The sequence below is a fragment of the Mobula birostris genome, chromosome 27 (genome assembly GCF_030028105.1).
Source record: "Mobula birostris isolate sMobBir1 chromosome 27, sMobBir1.hap1, whole genome shotgun sequence".
NCBI classification, from domain to species: Eukaryota; Metazoa; Chordata; class Chondrichthyes; order Myliobatiformes; family Myliobatidae; genus Mobula; species Mobula birostris.
The window spans coordinates 23,801,621-23,819,390 of record NC_092396.1 but is presented as its reverse complement, the minus strand read 5'-3'; the positions used below and the strand labels follow the sequence as shown (position 1 = coordinate 23,819,390).

Here is a 17,770-nt window from a genome sequence, read left to right as displayed (position 1 = left end):
TTCAACATGCCATCTAGAAGACTGCAAAATGACCTCACAGCAAATGAGATGCTATTCTTCAGGGCTTACACTGAGCTTTGTAGTAACAGTGCAAGAAGGTCCCAGACAAATAGATCAGAGTCAGAGTGAATGATGAATTCCAGTAACAGGCAACCAAAAGCACGAGGACCCCCGCAGACTGAAAGAAGGTTTCTGCAAAGCATTCATCTAATCTGCATTTGGTTTCTTCACTGCAGAGGAGACTACAATATGAACAGCAAATGCAATGTTATTTTATAAGACCCTAAGATGTAGGAGCAGAATTAGACAATTTGGCCCATCGAGTTCTCCCCACCATTTTATCATGACTGATCCATTTCCCCTCACAGCCCCCAATCTCCTGCCTTCTCCCCTTACCCCTTCATGCTCCAACCAATCAAGAATCTATCAACCTCTGCCTTAAATATACCCAGTGACTAGGCCTCTGCAGCCCCCCTGTGGCAACAAATTCCACATATTCACCACTCTTTGGCTAAAGAATTTCCTCATCTCCAATCTAAAAAGGGCATCCTTCTATTCTGAGGCTGCATCCCCTGGTCTAGTTCACGCTTTTATTTCTTTGGATGACCATACACTTCCCAACACTGTATTCCATCTGCCACTTCTTTATGAAGCACCATTGTTCGGTCTGCAGAGGCAAACCTGAGCTCCTGGTTGCCCTTTCACTTTAATTCTCCACCCGACTTCTCTGTGTGCTTTCCTGCACTGGTACAACATGGCCCAGTGCAACATCAATAAGCAGCACCTCATCTTCCGCCTAAGCAAAGGCAGCCTTTCAGTCTCAACATCAAATCCTGCATCTTGAGGTAACTCTCTTGCTTCATATCATTACTAGCCCTTTCTGGTGAAGACTGTCTAACTTTAACAGTCACTTTCTCCTCAGTGATACTGCATCGTCTGCTGGGAATTTCCTACATTTCGCAGCCTCATTTGTTTGCTTTCCCTCTCTCCAACTATCCTCAGATCCAGCAGATGGCTGCAACAGCTCGTTACCACGGCAACCCCAGCCTCAATCTGTCAGATCTTCCCTTTCTCCTACCGTCCCTCCCTCCCTCATCTTTTCTGCAACTTAAAACATATTTTCTGTCTCTCCCAGTTCCTGAAGGAGGATTTTTGTCCTGAAACATTAACTCTGTTTCTCTTTTCACGGATGCTGCTGGTCTGCGAGCAATTTTCCATTTTTATTGCAGATCTACAATTTTGAATTCCTCCTATGAGGAAGACAATCCAGCTCGATTTCAGGGACAGGAAGAGGCGGGGAATGGGTTGCTCAGGAACTGACCTTTCAACCTGGATTCTGAACCATACTGGGAAGGCAATGAAAAGGACGCGTAGCTTTATGAAAAGTAAACCAATGGCAGGAATAACACGAGGGAAGAAAGCAGAACAAGATGGGTTACTTACTTGCAGTTTTTTCCTGGTCCGAACTTTGCGAGGGTCTTCTCTGCTTGGAACTCGCCTCACCCCTCTCCACCTCGGAAAAGAGCGTGTTGAGGGCAAAGTCACTCTTGGAGGCAGTGCTGAAGCTACTGTCCATGGGCAGGCGGTGGTGTGGCCAGCTGTCAGCTTTACCCACGATCTGCCGGCCGGACAGGGGGCAGCCTGCCAGGGTCGGCGTGACAACGGTATTGTTCTGACCCACGTCATCCAGCGTCCAGCTGTCTGCAGCCTCTTGGCGTCCATTGAGCTGGAGCTGAGCCTCAGCCTCGGTCTCGCAGTTACTGAAGGTCAAGGCCAACTGTCTGGAGAAAACTTGCTTGGGTCTCAATCCTTGCTCTCTGCACAGGCAGGCACTTGGGTTTCTGTGTTCTTGCTCGTCCTTCTCTTTCCCTTCCTCGCCGCTCCTTCGTTTACCATTCAGCATCAGCTCTGTCGGCTCGCTGAAGGGAGCACTCCCCTCTTGGCAAACAGCAACGTGGTTCTTCAAACAGGGTGTGTCCATCAGGCTGTCCTCGAGGATCTCCATCTCCTCGCCATTAGAAATGTGCATCTCTGCAGGACGTCAATGAGAAAATCCATTCAGAACCAGCAGAAAGACAGACACCTCACCATAAACCAACAGTTTCAGAGGGAAAGTACTTACGGTGTATTGTCCCATACGGAGACTGGGGGTCCCAGGACTGAGCTATCACACAGGGCAATACAACTCAGTTCAGCTCCTACCAGCTGTGGGCCAAGAGAAAGAATACATCACCTCCCTCCCTCTTCTCCAGCATCTCCCCAAACCAGTACCACTTATTCTGATCATTTTCCGTGGATCTGCATTAGAAACCGCACTTCAATGGACAGCAAAGATGGTCATACTGAGGTGATATAATAGGCTGGACTCACTCAACCAGGAATGACCTCCATCACGCAGATCCAGTGGCAATAATGGAAGTCATGGGACGGCACGGTAGTGTAGTGGTTAGCACAACGCTTTACAGTACCGTTGACCTGGGTTCAATTCCCAGCACTGCCTGTAAGGAGTTTGTACGTTCTCCCCGTGACCATGTGGATTTCCTCCGGGTGCTCCGGTTTCCTCCCACAGTCCAAAGACGAACTGGCTGGTAGGTTAGTTGGACATTGTGAATTGTCCCGTGATTAGGCTAGGGTTAAATTGGGAGGGGCGGGGGTTGCTGGGTGTCATAGCTCGAAGTGCTGGAAGGGCCCATTCCGCACTGTATATCAATAAAAAAAAATAAGACATTAAAAACAGGAGGTATCCAATTACTATTATAAATATATTCATGAGAAACTACATTCTAGTTAAGTTGAATAGAAATGAACAGTTACTTCGCTTGAACTGTTTCAAATCAAAGGACATTTTTCCTCAGTAAATCAATCCGCATTTCCCATAATCAGCCACCTTATTCAACTCACAAAAAGCTAGAAGAACTTAGAGGGTCAGGCAGCATCTATGGAGGGAAATGGACTGTCAGCATTTTGGGTCAAAACCCTTCATCTGGATTGGGTCAATGTTTTGCATTAAAAACGATGTTGTGCTCTTCTTCCATTGCCTCTGCATCTGCGTCTATTTCTTCAGCAAGGATTCAACGCCTCCCACTGACGGCCCCTTCCCCTCCCTCAAATCATCTTCCTCCTCCTCTGGCCTATTGCCCTCACATGATCTTTTCATTTCTAACTGTGGCAACTCCTGCTCTTGCATCTTGTATCACTGTACTCAACTCTCCAGTACAGTCTAACATTAAGATAATTACTCATGCTTCAAAGTCACTGCTCTTCCTCATTACTCACATCACATCGTTACCTTCTGCAAAGTAACGTGCCTCCAGGCACTGCAGGGTCACATTACCAAATTCAATCCAATATGTCACATTCGATGATTTTAATTAAAGCAGAAATGCTGCATATACGGCATCTGTAGAGACAAAAATAAAGTTATTATTACAGGTCAATAATCTATCTGATGAAAGATGATTGACCTGAAATATTAACTCTATTTCTCCACGAAAGCTGCCTGAGCAAGAAAAGAGAGAAAATGAAACTGATGCGAATGCTCTACTGCTAGCCAACATGGACTCGATGGGCTGAATGGTCATCGTGATAAACATACAGAAGAAAGTAAAGAAAGTCTGAATTAGATCCTGCAGAACTTCTGGAGGGCAATGGAGCTAGAAGGAACAAAGAGGTGAAGCAGAATGGAATCATAGAGTGAAGTGAGTTTTAATATTCTGTTTAACAGAAAATCAAAGGAGACAGACACAAGAGGTGAATGATTTGATCCTGCTTCTGACACGGGCAGTCGGGGTTTGGCCAGAAGCTGGTCAGGAGAGCTTGGACTGCTTGATGACTAACGATTTCAGCACCAATTTAGTTAAGATAGAAACGGAGGCAGGCAAATTTATAATGGCAGAAATAAATGTTATTTGCAATGGGGAGAATGTAGAGTCTGGAAGTGAACTTGGTAAGCTTTAGCATTAGACAGCAGTGAAGGAGGGAGATGAACCAATAATTGGGCAGCAGGAAATGCAATGGGTATGGAAATCTGTGCAAATAATTAATTTGAAAAGATTCTGTGCATCCAAGTACAGGGCTTTGTTCTAATTGTGTTCTTTCTTATCAGATTTATGGATAATTTATGCTTTTCTTGTGAACCACTGCATCTGTGCATACAGGTACCATTGCATATGTCAGAGAAACAGAGTAATGAAAGTAAGGCTCTCAAGGAGTAGAGTTATTGATAACACAGAGCTGGGAGCCTAGCATGGAACCTGTCAGTATGGTGCTACGGAGTGCTTGAATGTAATTGAAGATAAAGGGATGAAGTATGGATCTTTGAAAGGCTCCAGAGGTAACCAATCAGCAAAGCAGTAACCTGCTTATGGTGGTCTGTTAAAGTGAGTCTGTTGGGGCCATCTACTGTATCCGGTGCTCCCGGTGTGGCCTCCTGTAATTCAGTGAGACCCGATGTAGATTGGGAGAAAGATTTGCCGAGCACTTACACTCCGTATGCCAGAAAAAGTGGGGTCTTCCAGTGGCCACCCATTTTAATTCCGCTTCCTATTCCCATTTCAACATGTCAGTCCATGGCCTCCTCTACTGTTGTGATGAGTCCACACTCAGGTTGCAGGAGCAACACCTCCTGGGTAACCTCCAGCCTGACGGCATGACATCAATTTCTCGAACTTCCGGTAAGGCCTCCCCCCTCACCATTTCCCATCCCCTTTTTCCACTCTCATCTATCTTCTTACCTGCCCTCCCCTTGTTGCTCCTCCCCCTTTTCTTTCTTGCATGGCCTTCTGTCCTCTCCTATCAGATTCCCCTTTCCCAACCCTGGATCTCATTCACCAATCAATTTCCAGGCTCTTTGCTTCACCCCTCCCCCTCCCAGTTTCTCCTATCACCTTGTGTTTCTTCCTCCCCTCCCCCCACCTTCTTACTCCAACTCCTCGTCTTTTTTCTCTCCAGTCTTGGTGAAGTGCCTCGGCCTGAAATATCAACTGTAGTCTTTTCCATAGATGCTGCCTGGCCTGCTGAGTTCCTCCAGCATGTTGTGTGTGTTGCCTATGGTGGTCTCCTGGCCCTGGCTGGACAGAAGGAGTCAAGCAGACTATGGAGTCCCAGCGGCTGGAGAACACGGGACAGGAATTCCGATGAGGCTGATCAAATGTCAGCCACCATGCACAGATCAAGAAGAATGGTTCAATATGTCACAGCCTTACCGGATATAATTTATGAGTTTGATAAAGATCTTTTAGCAATATGGCTCAAAGCTGAAAGTAGGTGTTCAGACATTGAGTTGCAGGAATGATAGGTGGACTTTAGGACTTGATAAACCGTTAAAAAGTTAGGAAAGAAAAGTTACTTTGGAGAAGGAGCAAGGACAAGGGAAGCAAAAGTTGGAACCTTTTAGAGGAACTGTATAAGATTAGTACAGCAACTACAGAGAAGATGGAGTATATATATATTTTCAATCCACAATGATCTTGCACTATTATGACAGAGAACAACAAAACATAATTGGGCTTCACATGGTCCAAGCAGATACAAATGAATAGCCTTTTTTGTTTGACTCCTCTCTCCAGGTGTCTTCCTGAAATGTTGTAGAGTTGTTGGTGAATGTGGAGGATAGTGAGGTACAAAGTTTGTAGGGATTTAAAAGCAAGGGTCCAAATCTGTAAATTCCAGTACTGGTGGAGTAAGAGCCAATGTAGGCTGGCATGCACCAGGCTGATGGTGAATGATCAAACCAGGATGCTGGGGATCAGAGTTCTAGATGAACTCAGTTCTATGGGGGATGGAAAGAGGCAAGCCCATCAAGAGGGCAAAGACGTGATTGAGTCTAGAGGTAACAAAATGTACTGGCTCTTGGTCAACACTGTCCTGCACAATCAAGCAGCTTACGCTCCCTCTAATGACTTCATGCACACTTGCGATTCTCAGGCTGCTTACATCCTCTTGTGTAACACCACCCAGCTCCAGCACAACTCAGCTCAACACAACTTGGTCCCTTTGCTGTCTGGAGTTGACATTCCTCTTGTCATTTTCCCCATAGATAAACCTGAACTCTTCTAAACCTTTCGTCCCTGTGTCCTGGCTCCCGAGTGTTAATCCAAAGTCTATGTTCTGACATCCTCACCCCTGCTTTTGAGTCTTTACATCACACTGTAAATCAGTACCTTGTATTTTCCTCCAGCTTTCTAACCCTTCAAAATCTCTGCATTCAGAGTCAATTCTGGCAATGTGTGCATCTCCTGTTTTAATCAACCCACCATCAGCAGCCGAGCTTACAGCCATCTGGCCTCTTACTCTTGAAATTCCTCTAAGACCACCTGTTCAGTGAATTCAAAATGGCAATGAGCCTGCCCTTTGAGTAAGCGTTTGCCTCGAATGCCTCTGAATCACACTTTGGTATTTTTTGATATCACGGCTGGTTGGTAAGACTCTGTAGAAATTGGTTGAGTTGCATAGAAACATAGAAAACCTACAGCACAATACAGGTAACAACAGGAATTCTGCAGATGCAACACACATCAAAGTTGCTGGTAAACGCAGCAGGCCAGGCAGCATCTATTGGAAGAGGTACAGTTGACATTTCAGGCTGAGACCCTTCGTCAGGACTAACTGAAGGAAGAGTTAGTAAGAGATTTGAAAGTGAGAGGCACAATACAGGCCCTTCAGCCCACAAAGCTGTGCCAAACATGTCCTTACCTTAGAAATTACCTAGGGTTACCCATAGCCCACTGTTTTTCTGAGCTCCATGTACCTGTCCTGGAGTCTCTTAAAAGACCCTATCGTATCCGCCTCCACCACTATCGTCAGCAGCCCATTCCACTCACTCACCACTCTCTGCATAAAAAACTTACCTCTGACATCTCCTCTGTACCTACTTCCAAGCACCTTAAAACTATGCTTTCTCGTGCCAGCCATTTCAGCCCTGGGAAAAAGCCTCTGAATATCCACATGATCAATGCCTCTCATCATCTTATACATCTCTATCAGGTCACCTCTCATCCTTTGTCGCTCCAAGGAAAAAAGGCCGAGTTCACCAGACCTATTCTCATAAGGTTTGCTCTCCAATCCAAGAAACATCATTGTAAATCTCCATTCTATGGTTTCCACATCCTTCCTGAGGCAACCAGAAATGAGCACAGCACTCCAAATGGGGTCTGACCAGGGTCCTATATAGCTTCAACATTACCTCTCAGCTCTTAAACTCAATCCCACGATTGATGAAGGTCAATGCACCGTATGCTTTCTCAACCACAGAGTCAACCTGCGCAGCAGCTTTGAGTGTCCTTTGGACTTGGACCCCAAGATCCCGCTGATCCTCCACACTGCCAAGAGTCTTAACATTAATACTATATTCTGTCATCATATTTGACCTACCAAAATGAACCACCTCAGACTTATCTGGATTGAACTCCATCTGCCACTTCTCAGCCCAGTTTTGCATCCTATCAATGTCCCGCTGTAACCTCTGACAGCCCTCCACACTATCCACAGCACCTCCAACCTTTGTGTCATCAGCAAATTTACTAACCTATCCCTCCACTTCCTCATCCAGGTCATTTATAAAAATCAAGAAGTGTAGGTGTCCCAGAACAGATCCCTGAGGCACATCACTGGTGACCGACCTCCATTTAGAATATGGCCCATCTCCAACCACTCTTTGCCTTCCGTGGCAAGCCAGTTCTGGATCCACAAAGCAATGTTCCCTTGGATCCATGCCTCCTTACTTTCTCAATAAGCCTTGCATGGGGTACCTTGTCAAATGCCTTGCTGAAATCTATATTCAGTATATCTACTGCTCTACCTTCATCAATGTGTTTAGTCACATCCTCAAAAAATTCAGTCAGGCTCGTAAGGCATGACCTGCCTTTCACAAAGCCATGCTGACTATTCCCAATCATATTATTCCTCTCCAAATGTTCATAAATCCTGTCTCTCAGGATCTTCTCCATCAACTTACCAACCACTGAAGTAAGTCTGTAATTTCCTGGGCTATCTCTACTCCCTTTCTTGAATAAGGGAACAACATCTGCAACCCTCCAATCCTCCGGAACCTCTCCCATCCTCATTGATGATGCAAAGATCATTGCCAGAGGCTCAGCAATCTCCTCCCTCGCCTCCCACAGTAGCCTGGGGTGTATCTCATCCAGTCCCAGTGACTTATCCAACATGATGCTTTCCAAAAGCTCCAGCACATCCTCTTTCTTAATATCTACATGCTCAAGCTTTTCCGTCTGCTATAAGTCATCCCTACAATCACCAAGGTCCTTTTCCATAGTGAATACTTTATACTTTATTGTCACCAAACAATTGATACTAGAACATACAATCATCACAGCAATATTTGATTCTGCGCTTCCCGCTCCCTGGATTACAAATGTTAAATATTAAAAATATTAAAAATAGTTAAAAATAGTAAATATTAAAAAATTAAATTATAAATCATAAATAGAAAATAGAAAAATGGGAACTAAGGGAGTGCAAAAAAAACTGAGAGACAGGTCCGGATATTTGGAGGGTACGGCCCAGATCTGGGTCAGGATCCGTTCAGCAGTCTTATCACAGTTGGAAAGAAGCTGTTCCCAAATCTATACTGAAGCAAAATACTCATTGAGTACCTCTGCTATCTCCTCCAGTTCCATACACATTTTTCCACTGTCACACTTGATTGGTCCTATTCTCTCACGTCTTATCCTCTTGCTCTTCACATACTTGTAGAATGCCTTGGGGTTTCCCTTAATCTTGTTCACCAAGGCCTTCTCATGGTCCCTTCTGGCTCTCCTAATTTCTTTCTTAAGCTCCTTCCTGCTAGCCTTATAAGCTTTTTTGAACCTTTCATAAGCTCTTTTCTTTTTGACTAGATTTACAACAGCCTTTGTACACCACGGTTCCTGTACCCTCTCCTCTTGTAAGCTTATCTACATATTGTGTCAAGAAACCTTCTTGAACACACCTAACAAACTCCACCCCATCTAAACCCCTCACTCCAGGGACATGCCAATCGATATTTGGGAAATTAAAATCTCCCACCACAACAACCCTGTTATTATTACATCTTTCCAGAAACTGTCTCCCTACCTGCTTCCCAATGTCCCTGTTACTATTGGGTGGTCGATAAAAAACACCCAGTAGAGTTATTGACCCCTTCATGTTCCTAACTTCCACCCACAGAGATTCCGTAGACAATCCCTCCGTGACTTCTTCCTTTTCTGCAACCGTGACATTATCTCTGATCGACAGTGCCATGCCCCCACCTCTTTTGCCTCCCTCCCTGTCCTTTCTGAAACACTGACACTCAAAGTAACCATTCCTGCCCCTGAGCCCTCCAAGTCTCTGTAATGACCACAACATCATGGCTCCAAGTACTGATCTACGCTCTAAGCTCATCTGCTTTGTTCTTTGACCTTGAATGGAAAGTTGCAGTAGGGATGACGATAATTTGAGTCTTTATTACTTATTTAGAGATAGAACACAGTAACATGCCTTCCGGCCCACGAGCCTACGCTGCACGGGACTAATTAACCCTCTGACCCGTATGAATTTGGAATATGGGAGGAACCCAATGGAAACCCAGACAGTGATGGGCAGAACATACAAACACCTCACAGTCAGTGGCGGGAATTGAACTTAGACTGCTGGTACTGTCAGTGTGGTACGCTAATTGCTAGACTACTGTTCTGCCCCAGGTGTTGTGAATCTAGCATTTCTGATTGCGCCCAATAGATACACGAGAAAGCAAAGCAAATGCGTTTTAATGCCTCCGGCCTGTATCACCATTCAGTGAGATCATAGCTAATCTTTTTTTTAAACTGAGTTCTACTTTCCTGATTCCATTAATACAAAAAAAAATCTATTGACCTATCTTGAATATAATCATTGAAGGAGCTACCATAACCGCAGAGGCATTAAGAATTCTGAAGATTCACTACTATCTTTGAGAAGACAATTCTCATCTCAGTCCAGAGTTGTCAGCATGAGCTTCTGACTCCTGGTTATACACACTCCACCCATGGAAAACATCACCTTAAATCTACCTTGCCAAGCCGAAAAATAATCTTGAATGTCTCTCAGAAATCACGTCTCATTCCTCGAGGCTTGGGAACAGCCACTTTGGCCCAGCTAGTCCATGCTTACCCAATTGCCTAACTGAGCCAGTTCTATTTGCCTGAATTTGGCCTATAACCCTCTAAACCAGGGGCTCCCAACTTGTTTTACGCTGCAGACCCCTACCATTAACCAAGGAGTCCATTGACCCCAGGTTGGGAACTCCTGCTCTAAACCTTTTTGATCTGGGTACCTCTCTAAATGTCTTTTAAACAATGTAATTGTACCTGTCTCTACCCACCTTGTTCTACATATCCACAGCCCTCAAAAAACCTACCCGTTGGGTTACCCTTTAAATCTTTCCCCTCTCATCTTAAAACTAAGCCCTCTAGAACTGGATTCCCCAGCCCTGAGAAAAACAGCTCTGGCCACTCATCTTAGTTGGTGCCCTTCATGATTTTAGAGTGTATTTCTCCACAAGGTCACCCCCTGCCTCCTCCTCCCCATCTCTCCTTATAATTCAAACCCTCCGGCCCCTATAACATCCTTATGAAAGAGTTACCCCCCCCATCTCTAGCAAGCAACAGATCAATCAGCATAAACTCCCCACACAGAACAAGCATTATTTGGAGGTTTGATGAGGATTCTAGAAAAGTGGCGGCAAGATGGGAGTTGGAAGCCATCACTGTTAGAGTGGTGTGGTCGAGAGCTTCGTCTGAGTGGCAGTGAGCACACCTTAGGAGTAACATTTGGGTGTAATTCCATCAGGAGCGTAAAGCTTTGTGGGGGGGGGGAGGAACAAAAATTAAGCAGCAATAAAGGAAAACATGTTATTTTGGAACCAAATGAAGAGAGATTGAGTGGAGAAGCCAGACCCAAATAATAAGGTTAAAAGCTGTGAGCTTGACATTTTTCACCATTATTATGAGTTTCGAGAGATATCCTGAGCCACTGAACTCGTAAGTTAATCATGGGTTTAATAATAAGTTGGTTTATTGAACCAACCTGAAAAACCCTAACATTTGTGGAGTGTTGTAAAACAGAGGGACTCTGGTGAATGCACTCAAACTCTTCCTCAGGGCTGGACAATATAGGTTTGAAAAGTGAGAATGGAAAGATTTGATAAGAACTTGTGGGGTAACTTTCCGTTTTTAACCCTGACGGTGGTGGTATGTCTGAGGAATGAGCTGCCGGTGGTTGAGGCAGATAGAATAAGATTTTTTTTAATAGATAAAAGGACAGGAAAGTTCTAGAACGATTTAAGTCAAATGCTGGCAAATGGGGCTATCCTGGGAGGGCATCTTGCCGAAGAGCCCGTTTTCTTGCTCTGGAGCCACCGCGGATGATATTTCTATCTGTCTAGTTGTACTTATGTCGTATGTTTAGTTCGACATGTAAATTGCGTTATGTTGCTCTTCTTCGCGCCGTTTCGTTTCTCTCTTACAAGGCCGAGTTTACTCGATACTCAACAGAGTACGGAAGGAAGGCGTGAAAGGACTCGGCCGGATTCGAACCCCGGACCTCTCGCCTCGTCTCGAAGTCCGGTGCGGACGTCACCACACCACCGGCCGGCTAGTAAATTACGTATAATTCATGTTAATTTAAGTTTACGTGAGTTTCTCTTTGACGTGTCTGCATGTGCTTCCAAAACCCAATTAAACCCCTTTTCACTTGCCCCTATAGACTAAAACTACAAAATTAAATGGACGAATGAGTCAGGAAAACACCGCCCGTTTTAATTCACCTCCTCCAGAAAAAAAGCCTTTTCTAAGTTTAGACGGGGTTGCGGACTGGCCGCTTCCCGGTGCTAACGTTATGCCTGCCCGTGAGGAGGGCGAGCCCGGCCGCTCCGCTCCCCAGTCGGGCCTCGCCGCGGCTTCCTGATGCGCGGGCTTGTCGGTGCGGGTCACGCAGCTACCTGTTGCGACTTGACCGGGTGTGGTACTCCTCTCCAGGCTAATGGCAACCATCCACAAAGTACAATTTTTTTTTAACTTTTACCATACTTTTGGCTTAGATGTTTCAGCACAGTTTAAAAGAAACAAAGATTACTCAGACCGCTCCTGCACACAAAACGCCAAGCTGAGTAGTTCTCTGTCTCCACTGACAGGGAATAGCGCCAAATCTGAAAAAAGGGGAGATGTTTCATCTGATCATAGAAACATTCTGAAATACTTTAGGAGAAGGACTGGTTTGAAGGAGCATTCAGCACTTGCTGATTTATGCACAACACCTAGCTTCTACATCTCGCAACCGTGACAAGAAGTAAAATTACTTTGATATTAGCATCCGCCCGCCCACACACGCCCGAAGGCGTCGGTCAGTCGGGAGGGAGCAACATCTGGAGCCTCACTCCCCGCAGACAGTTCTTCCAAGAAAATCAGCACTTTCAGCTGCGGAACCTGCAAATCACGGCGCCCAGGCTGTGAGATCAGGTGACAGGTGTTGGGCTTTTACTTGCCAAATAATTTTAGAGCCAAAACAGCAGGGAATCGGGCCCTTTGGTTTGCCAAATCCCAACGTCCAGAAGATACAGGAGAAGAATTAGGCCATTCGGTCCATCGAGTCTGCTCTGACACTCGATCATGGCTGACTTTTCTTTTCCGACCCATTCTTCTGCCTTCTCCCTGTAAACTATAGGCGCCTGACCAATCAAGAATCTATCATCGTCTGCCTTAAATACTGAAGCACCTCCAATTACTCCAAAAGACTGAGGTTTGGTAAAATACTGAAAGGCTTTTATTCGCTGTACAATACGACCTCCACTGTGAGTGTCTGCCCCCGGACTGAGGGGGAGGGGCAAGACGAACACCTTTATACAGGACTCTGTGGGAGGAGCCACAGGGGCAGTCAGCAGAGGGGTCTGTCCAGACAGGCAACCGAGTTACAACATATATACATGGTTTACCACAAATACGCCCAATGACTTGGCCCCCACAGCCCTCTGTGATAGTGAATTCCACAGATTCTGGCTGAAGAAGGCCCCCTTCTTCTCAGTTTTAAAGGAATGTCTCTTCATTCTGAGGCTGTGCCCTCAGATCTAAACTCCCCTACTAATGGAAACATCCTTTAACTTGTCCTCTGTGGACAATTACATGAATAAGAACATTTTACAGGAGGGTTCTCAACCTTTTTTTATACCATGGACCAATACCATTAAGCAAGGGGTCCATGGACTCCAGGTTGGGAACCCCTGGTTTAGAGAGATGTGGATCAAATGCAGGCATATGGGACACCCTCTCTCCATCTCTCTCTCTCTCTCTCTCTCACACACACTCTCTCTCTCCCTCTCCCTCTCTCTCTCCCTCTCGCTCCTCCAAAGTTTAGGTAGGTATCGTGGTTGGCATAGATGACCTAGGCCAGTGGGCCTGTACACCTCTATAACTCTAAATCCATGTTGTCAAACACCCACTCACTCTAGAGACACACAGGACCGCAGATGCTGGAATCTAGAGACACAATCTGCTGGAGGAACTCAGTGAGTCCAGTAGCATCTGTGGGAGGGAAAGGAATTGTCAACTGGTTGAGACCGTTAGATCAATTTTGGGGATTAGCACCCGGATCTGGGCCATACCCTCCAAATATCCGCACCTGCCTCTCGGTTTTTTTTGCACTACCTTACTTCCCATTTTTCTATTTTCTATTTATGATTTATAATTCAAATTTTTAATATTTACTAATTTTTACTATTTTTAATATTTAATATTTGTAATCCAGGGAGTGGGAAGCGCAGAATCAAATATCGCTGTGATGACTGTACGTTCTAGTATCAATTGTTTGGCGACAATAAAGTATGAAGTATGTTGCAAGTAACTTTAACTGACTTCATCCTTCAGATTCCAACGTGACTGTGGATTAAATCTAAAAAGCAGCTCTGAGTAATGGGTTCCTAAGAACTGTGAACCAAGACATGCTGATTTAAATTCGTTCCTTTGGTGTATTTGGGTGTCTGTAATATAGGTGCAAACAGGAAGATCCAGGCACTTGGGACTGTTACATGTAACTCAGTGGAAGCATTGGAAATATGGATTTGTCTGAATTGTCCTCAATCCTTCTTTGATCTTTACCACATAAAATGTTGTGTAGTGTTGAGTCAAGCAGACCCCTTGATCTGAAAGGGTTTCTCTCTCCCTCTCTCTCTTTCTCTAACCCCTCCTCTCCCTCTCCCTTTCTCTTCCTCCTCGAGACTCCCAAGTCTATCAGTTTATTTGTGATATTTTGTTGAATAGAGAGACTGCTTCGTATCTACCAGTAGTTCTCTCTGGTGACCATTCACACAACAACGGAGACCTTCATCAGGACAACTGCAGGGTTTCAATGCAAAACATTGACATTCATTTCCTCCAGCACCCCCCCCCCAAACACACACAGATCCTGCTCGACCTGGTGAGTTACCCCAACAGATAGTTTGTTGTCCCAGATTCCAGCATCTGCAGTCTCTCGTGTCTCTAATGTACAAGTGGCTGTTTGATGGCCACTTTCACTAATCCAGCATTATTCTTCCCATATACCCATCAACTTCACTAGGATTCTTCACTTAACCCACACAACAGGGGAAAATTTTAGAATATTAGATTAACCCATCCACCAGCATATCTTTGGGATGTGGGCAGGAATCGGATCAGGCAGAATCCGATACCAGGCAGAATCAGACCAGGCAGAATCCCATCACCAGGCAGAATCCCATCACCAGGCAGAATCTGATCACCAGGCAGAATCCCATCACCAGGCAGAATCTGATCACCAGGCAGAATTCGATTACTAGGCAGAAACCCGCACACTCGCAGGGAGAACATGTAAACTCCACGCAGACAGCAGGCGATATCAGGTTTGAACTCAGGTCACTGGAGATGTGAGGCAACTGCTAGATGTGCCATTCTGCCACACTGAAGAGTCTTGGCCCAAAATGTCGACTGTTCATAGAGGCTGCCTGACCTGCTGTGTTCCTCCTGCATCTTGTGTCTGTTCCGCTGGATTTCCATCATGGTTGATTTATTATTCCTCCCAACCCCATTCTCCTGCCTTCTCCCCGTAATGTTTGACACCCCAACTAGCCAAGAACCTATCAACTTTGCCTTACATATATCCTGTCACAGCACCCATAACGCTCTGTGGCAAAGAATTCCACAGATTCACCACCCACTGGCTAAATACAGTTTTCCTCATCTCTGTTCTAAATGGACATCCCTCAATTCTGAGGCTGTAGGAAACAGTGCGTGGAATACACTGCCTGAGTCAGTGGTGGAGACAGATACACTAGTGAAGTTTAAGAGACTACTAGACAGGTATATGGAGGAATTTAAGGTGGGGGATTATATGGGAGGCAGAGTTTGAGGGTCAGCACAACAATGTGGGCTGAAGGGCCTGAAGGGCCAATTCTGAGGCTGTAGGAAACAGTGCGTGGAATACACTGCCTGAGTCAGTGGTGGAGACAGATACACTAGTGAAGTTTAAGAGACTACTAGACAGGTATATGGAGGAATTTAAGGTGGGGGATTATATGGGAGGCAGAGTTTGAGGGTCAGCACAACAATGTGGGCTGAAGGGCCTGTATTGTGCTGTACTATTCTATGTTCTATTCTCTCCACATTCACTCTTTCCAGACCTTTCAATATTTGATAGGTTTCAATGAGATCTCCCCGCCCCCCCCCACTCCCTTCATTCTTCTGAACTTCAACAGGTACAGTCCCAGAGGCATCAAGCTCTCTTCATATGTTAACCGTTTCATTTCTGGGATCATTCTTGTGAACCTTTTCTGGGCTCTCTCCAATGCCAGCACATCATTTCTTAGATAAGGGGCCCAAAACTGTTCACAATACTCCAAGTGTAGTCTGACCAATGTCTCATAAAGTCTTAGCATTACATCATTGCTTTCTTATTCTAGTCCTCTCAAAATGATTGCATTTACCTTCATTACCTCTGACTCAACCTGCAAGTTAACCCTTTGGGAATCCTGCATGAGGTCTCCCAATTCCCTCTGCACCTCTGATTTTTGAATTTTCTCCCCATTTACAAAATAGACCATGCCAAAGTGATCGACCATTATATTCCACCTGCATTTCTTTGCATATTCCCCCAATCTCAGTCCTTCTGCAGACACCCTGCTTCCTCAACACTTCCTACACTTCCACCTGTCTTCGTTTGGTCCACAAACCTGGCCACAAAGCCATCAATTTCTTCATCCAGATCATTGATATACGATGTGGTAAGGAACGGTCCCAATGCCAACCCCTGCAGTACACCAGTAGTCACTGGCAGCCAACCAGAAGAAACCCCCTTTATCCCCCACTCTTTACCTCCTGCCATTCTATCCATTCTAGTACCTTTCCTGTAATACCATGGGCTCTTACTTTGTTAAGCAGCCTCATGTGAGGCATTTTGTCTGAAAATCTGAGTAAACATCATCCATTCACCCTCCTTTTTCTATCCTGCCTGTTATTTCCTCAAAGGATTCCAACAGATTTGTCAGGCAAGATTGCCCCATTAGAAAACCTTGCTGACTTTGGCCTATTTTATCATGTACCTCCAAGTACCCCAAAGCCTCATCCTTAATAATAGACTCCAACCACTGAAATCAGGCTAACTGGCCTATAATTTATAAACACAAGAAAATCTGCAGGTGCTGGAAATCCAAAGCAATACTCAAAAAATTCTGGAGGAACATAGCAGGTCAGGCAGCATCTGTGGAAATTTATAGACAGTTGACACTTCCAGTCGTGAAGAAAGGTCTCGGCCCGAAACGTCAACTGGCTATTCATTTCCCTAGATGCTGAGCTCCCCCTGCATTTTGTGTGTGTTGCTTCAGCCTATAATTTCCTTTCTTCCGTCTCCCTCCCTTCCCGTTTTCATTCAAGGTGGCATTCCAGTGCTAGATGAAAACAAATTGCTGGAACTCTGAAATCTAAAACAAAAACCTTAATTGATGAATTTATCCTAGCCCTTGCAGTACCAACCGGCTGTGGAAGAATTCAAACTATGGATTGATAAAGTACTGCTTTGACAAAGCTTTTCCCTAGTCAGTGACTTCATGCTTGGGAATTTTATAAACATAGATTTGACACTGTTCTAACACAATTTGTTGGGCTGTAGCTAAGGGCAACAAACAAGTCTCCTCCATCTGAGCCATCCATCATCCCTTGTGATTTATGTTCTGTGGTTCCATTGATCCACCCACTTGGACACATGGTAGCCTTTACCCCATTATAATTTTCAAGATTAAATCACAGACATAAGAGTTTGCAACAGAAATACAGTTATGCAATACCAGAGTGATAAATGGAGGTTTTATATTCTAATAAATTCAAGTTTATACCCCACACTATCAAATAAATAGAGTCCTGAAAACAACTAGTTGCTTGGGTCATCTAAAAATATACAGTCATGTTCCTTTTAATAGATATCTCTGCACGATCGATTTGCATTGATAACGACTCGAGCCAAGAGGGTCTCCCACCTAAACTGGACCTAAATCTTGGAGCAGTTATAATAGATTCACATAAAAATAGAACACAGAACAGAGAAAACCTACAGCACATTACAGTCCCTTCGGCCCACAATGTTGTGCTGACCATGTAACCTATTCTAGAAGCTACCTAGAATTTCCCTACCGCATAGCCCTCTATTTTTCTAAGCTCCATGTACCTATCTAAGAGTGTCTTCAAAGACCCTATTGTATCCATCTCTACCACTTCTGCTGGCAGTCCATTCCACACACCCACCACTCTGCGTGAAA

At 44.9% G+C, this 17,770-nt stretch overlaps 1 protein-coding gene across 1 annotated transcript in view; it reads right to left on the bottom strand.

Annotated features, from left to right (window-relative positions):
• arhgef19 (Rho guanine nucleotide exchange factor (GEF) 19) overlaps nucleotides 1–17,770 on the bottom strand; it is a 135,800-nt gene that overhangs the window by 68,422 nt on the left and 49,608 nt on the right. The window contains exon 2 of the mRNA XM_072244736.1: nucleotides 1,444–2,031. Within this exon, the coding sequence (XP_072100837.1) occupies nucleotides 1,444–2,031 (588 nt within the window). The remainder of the gene's footprint in view (nucleotides 1–1,443; nucleotides 2,032–17,770) is intronic.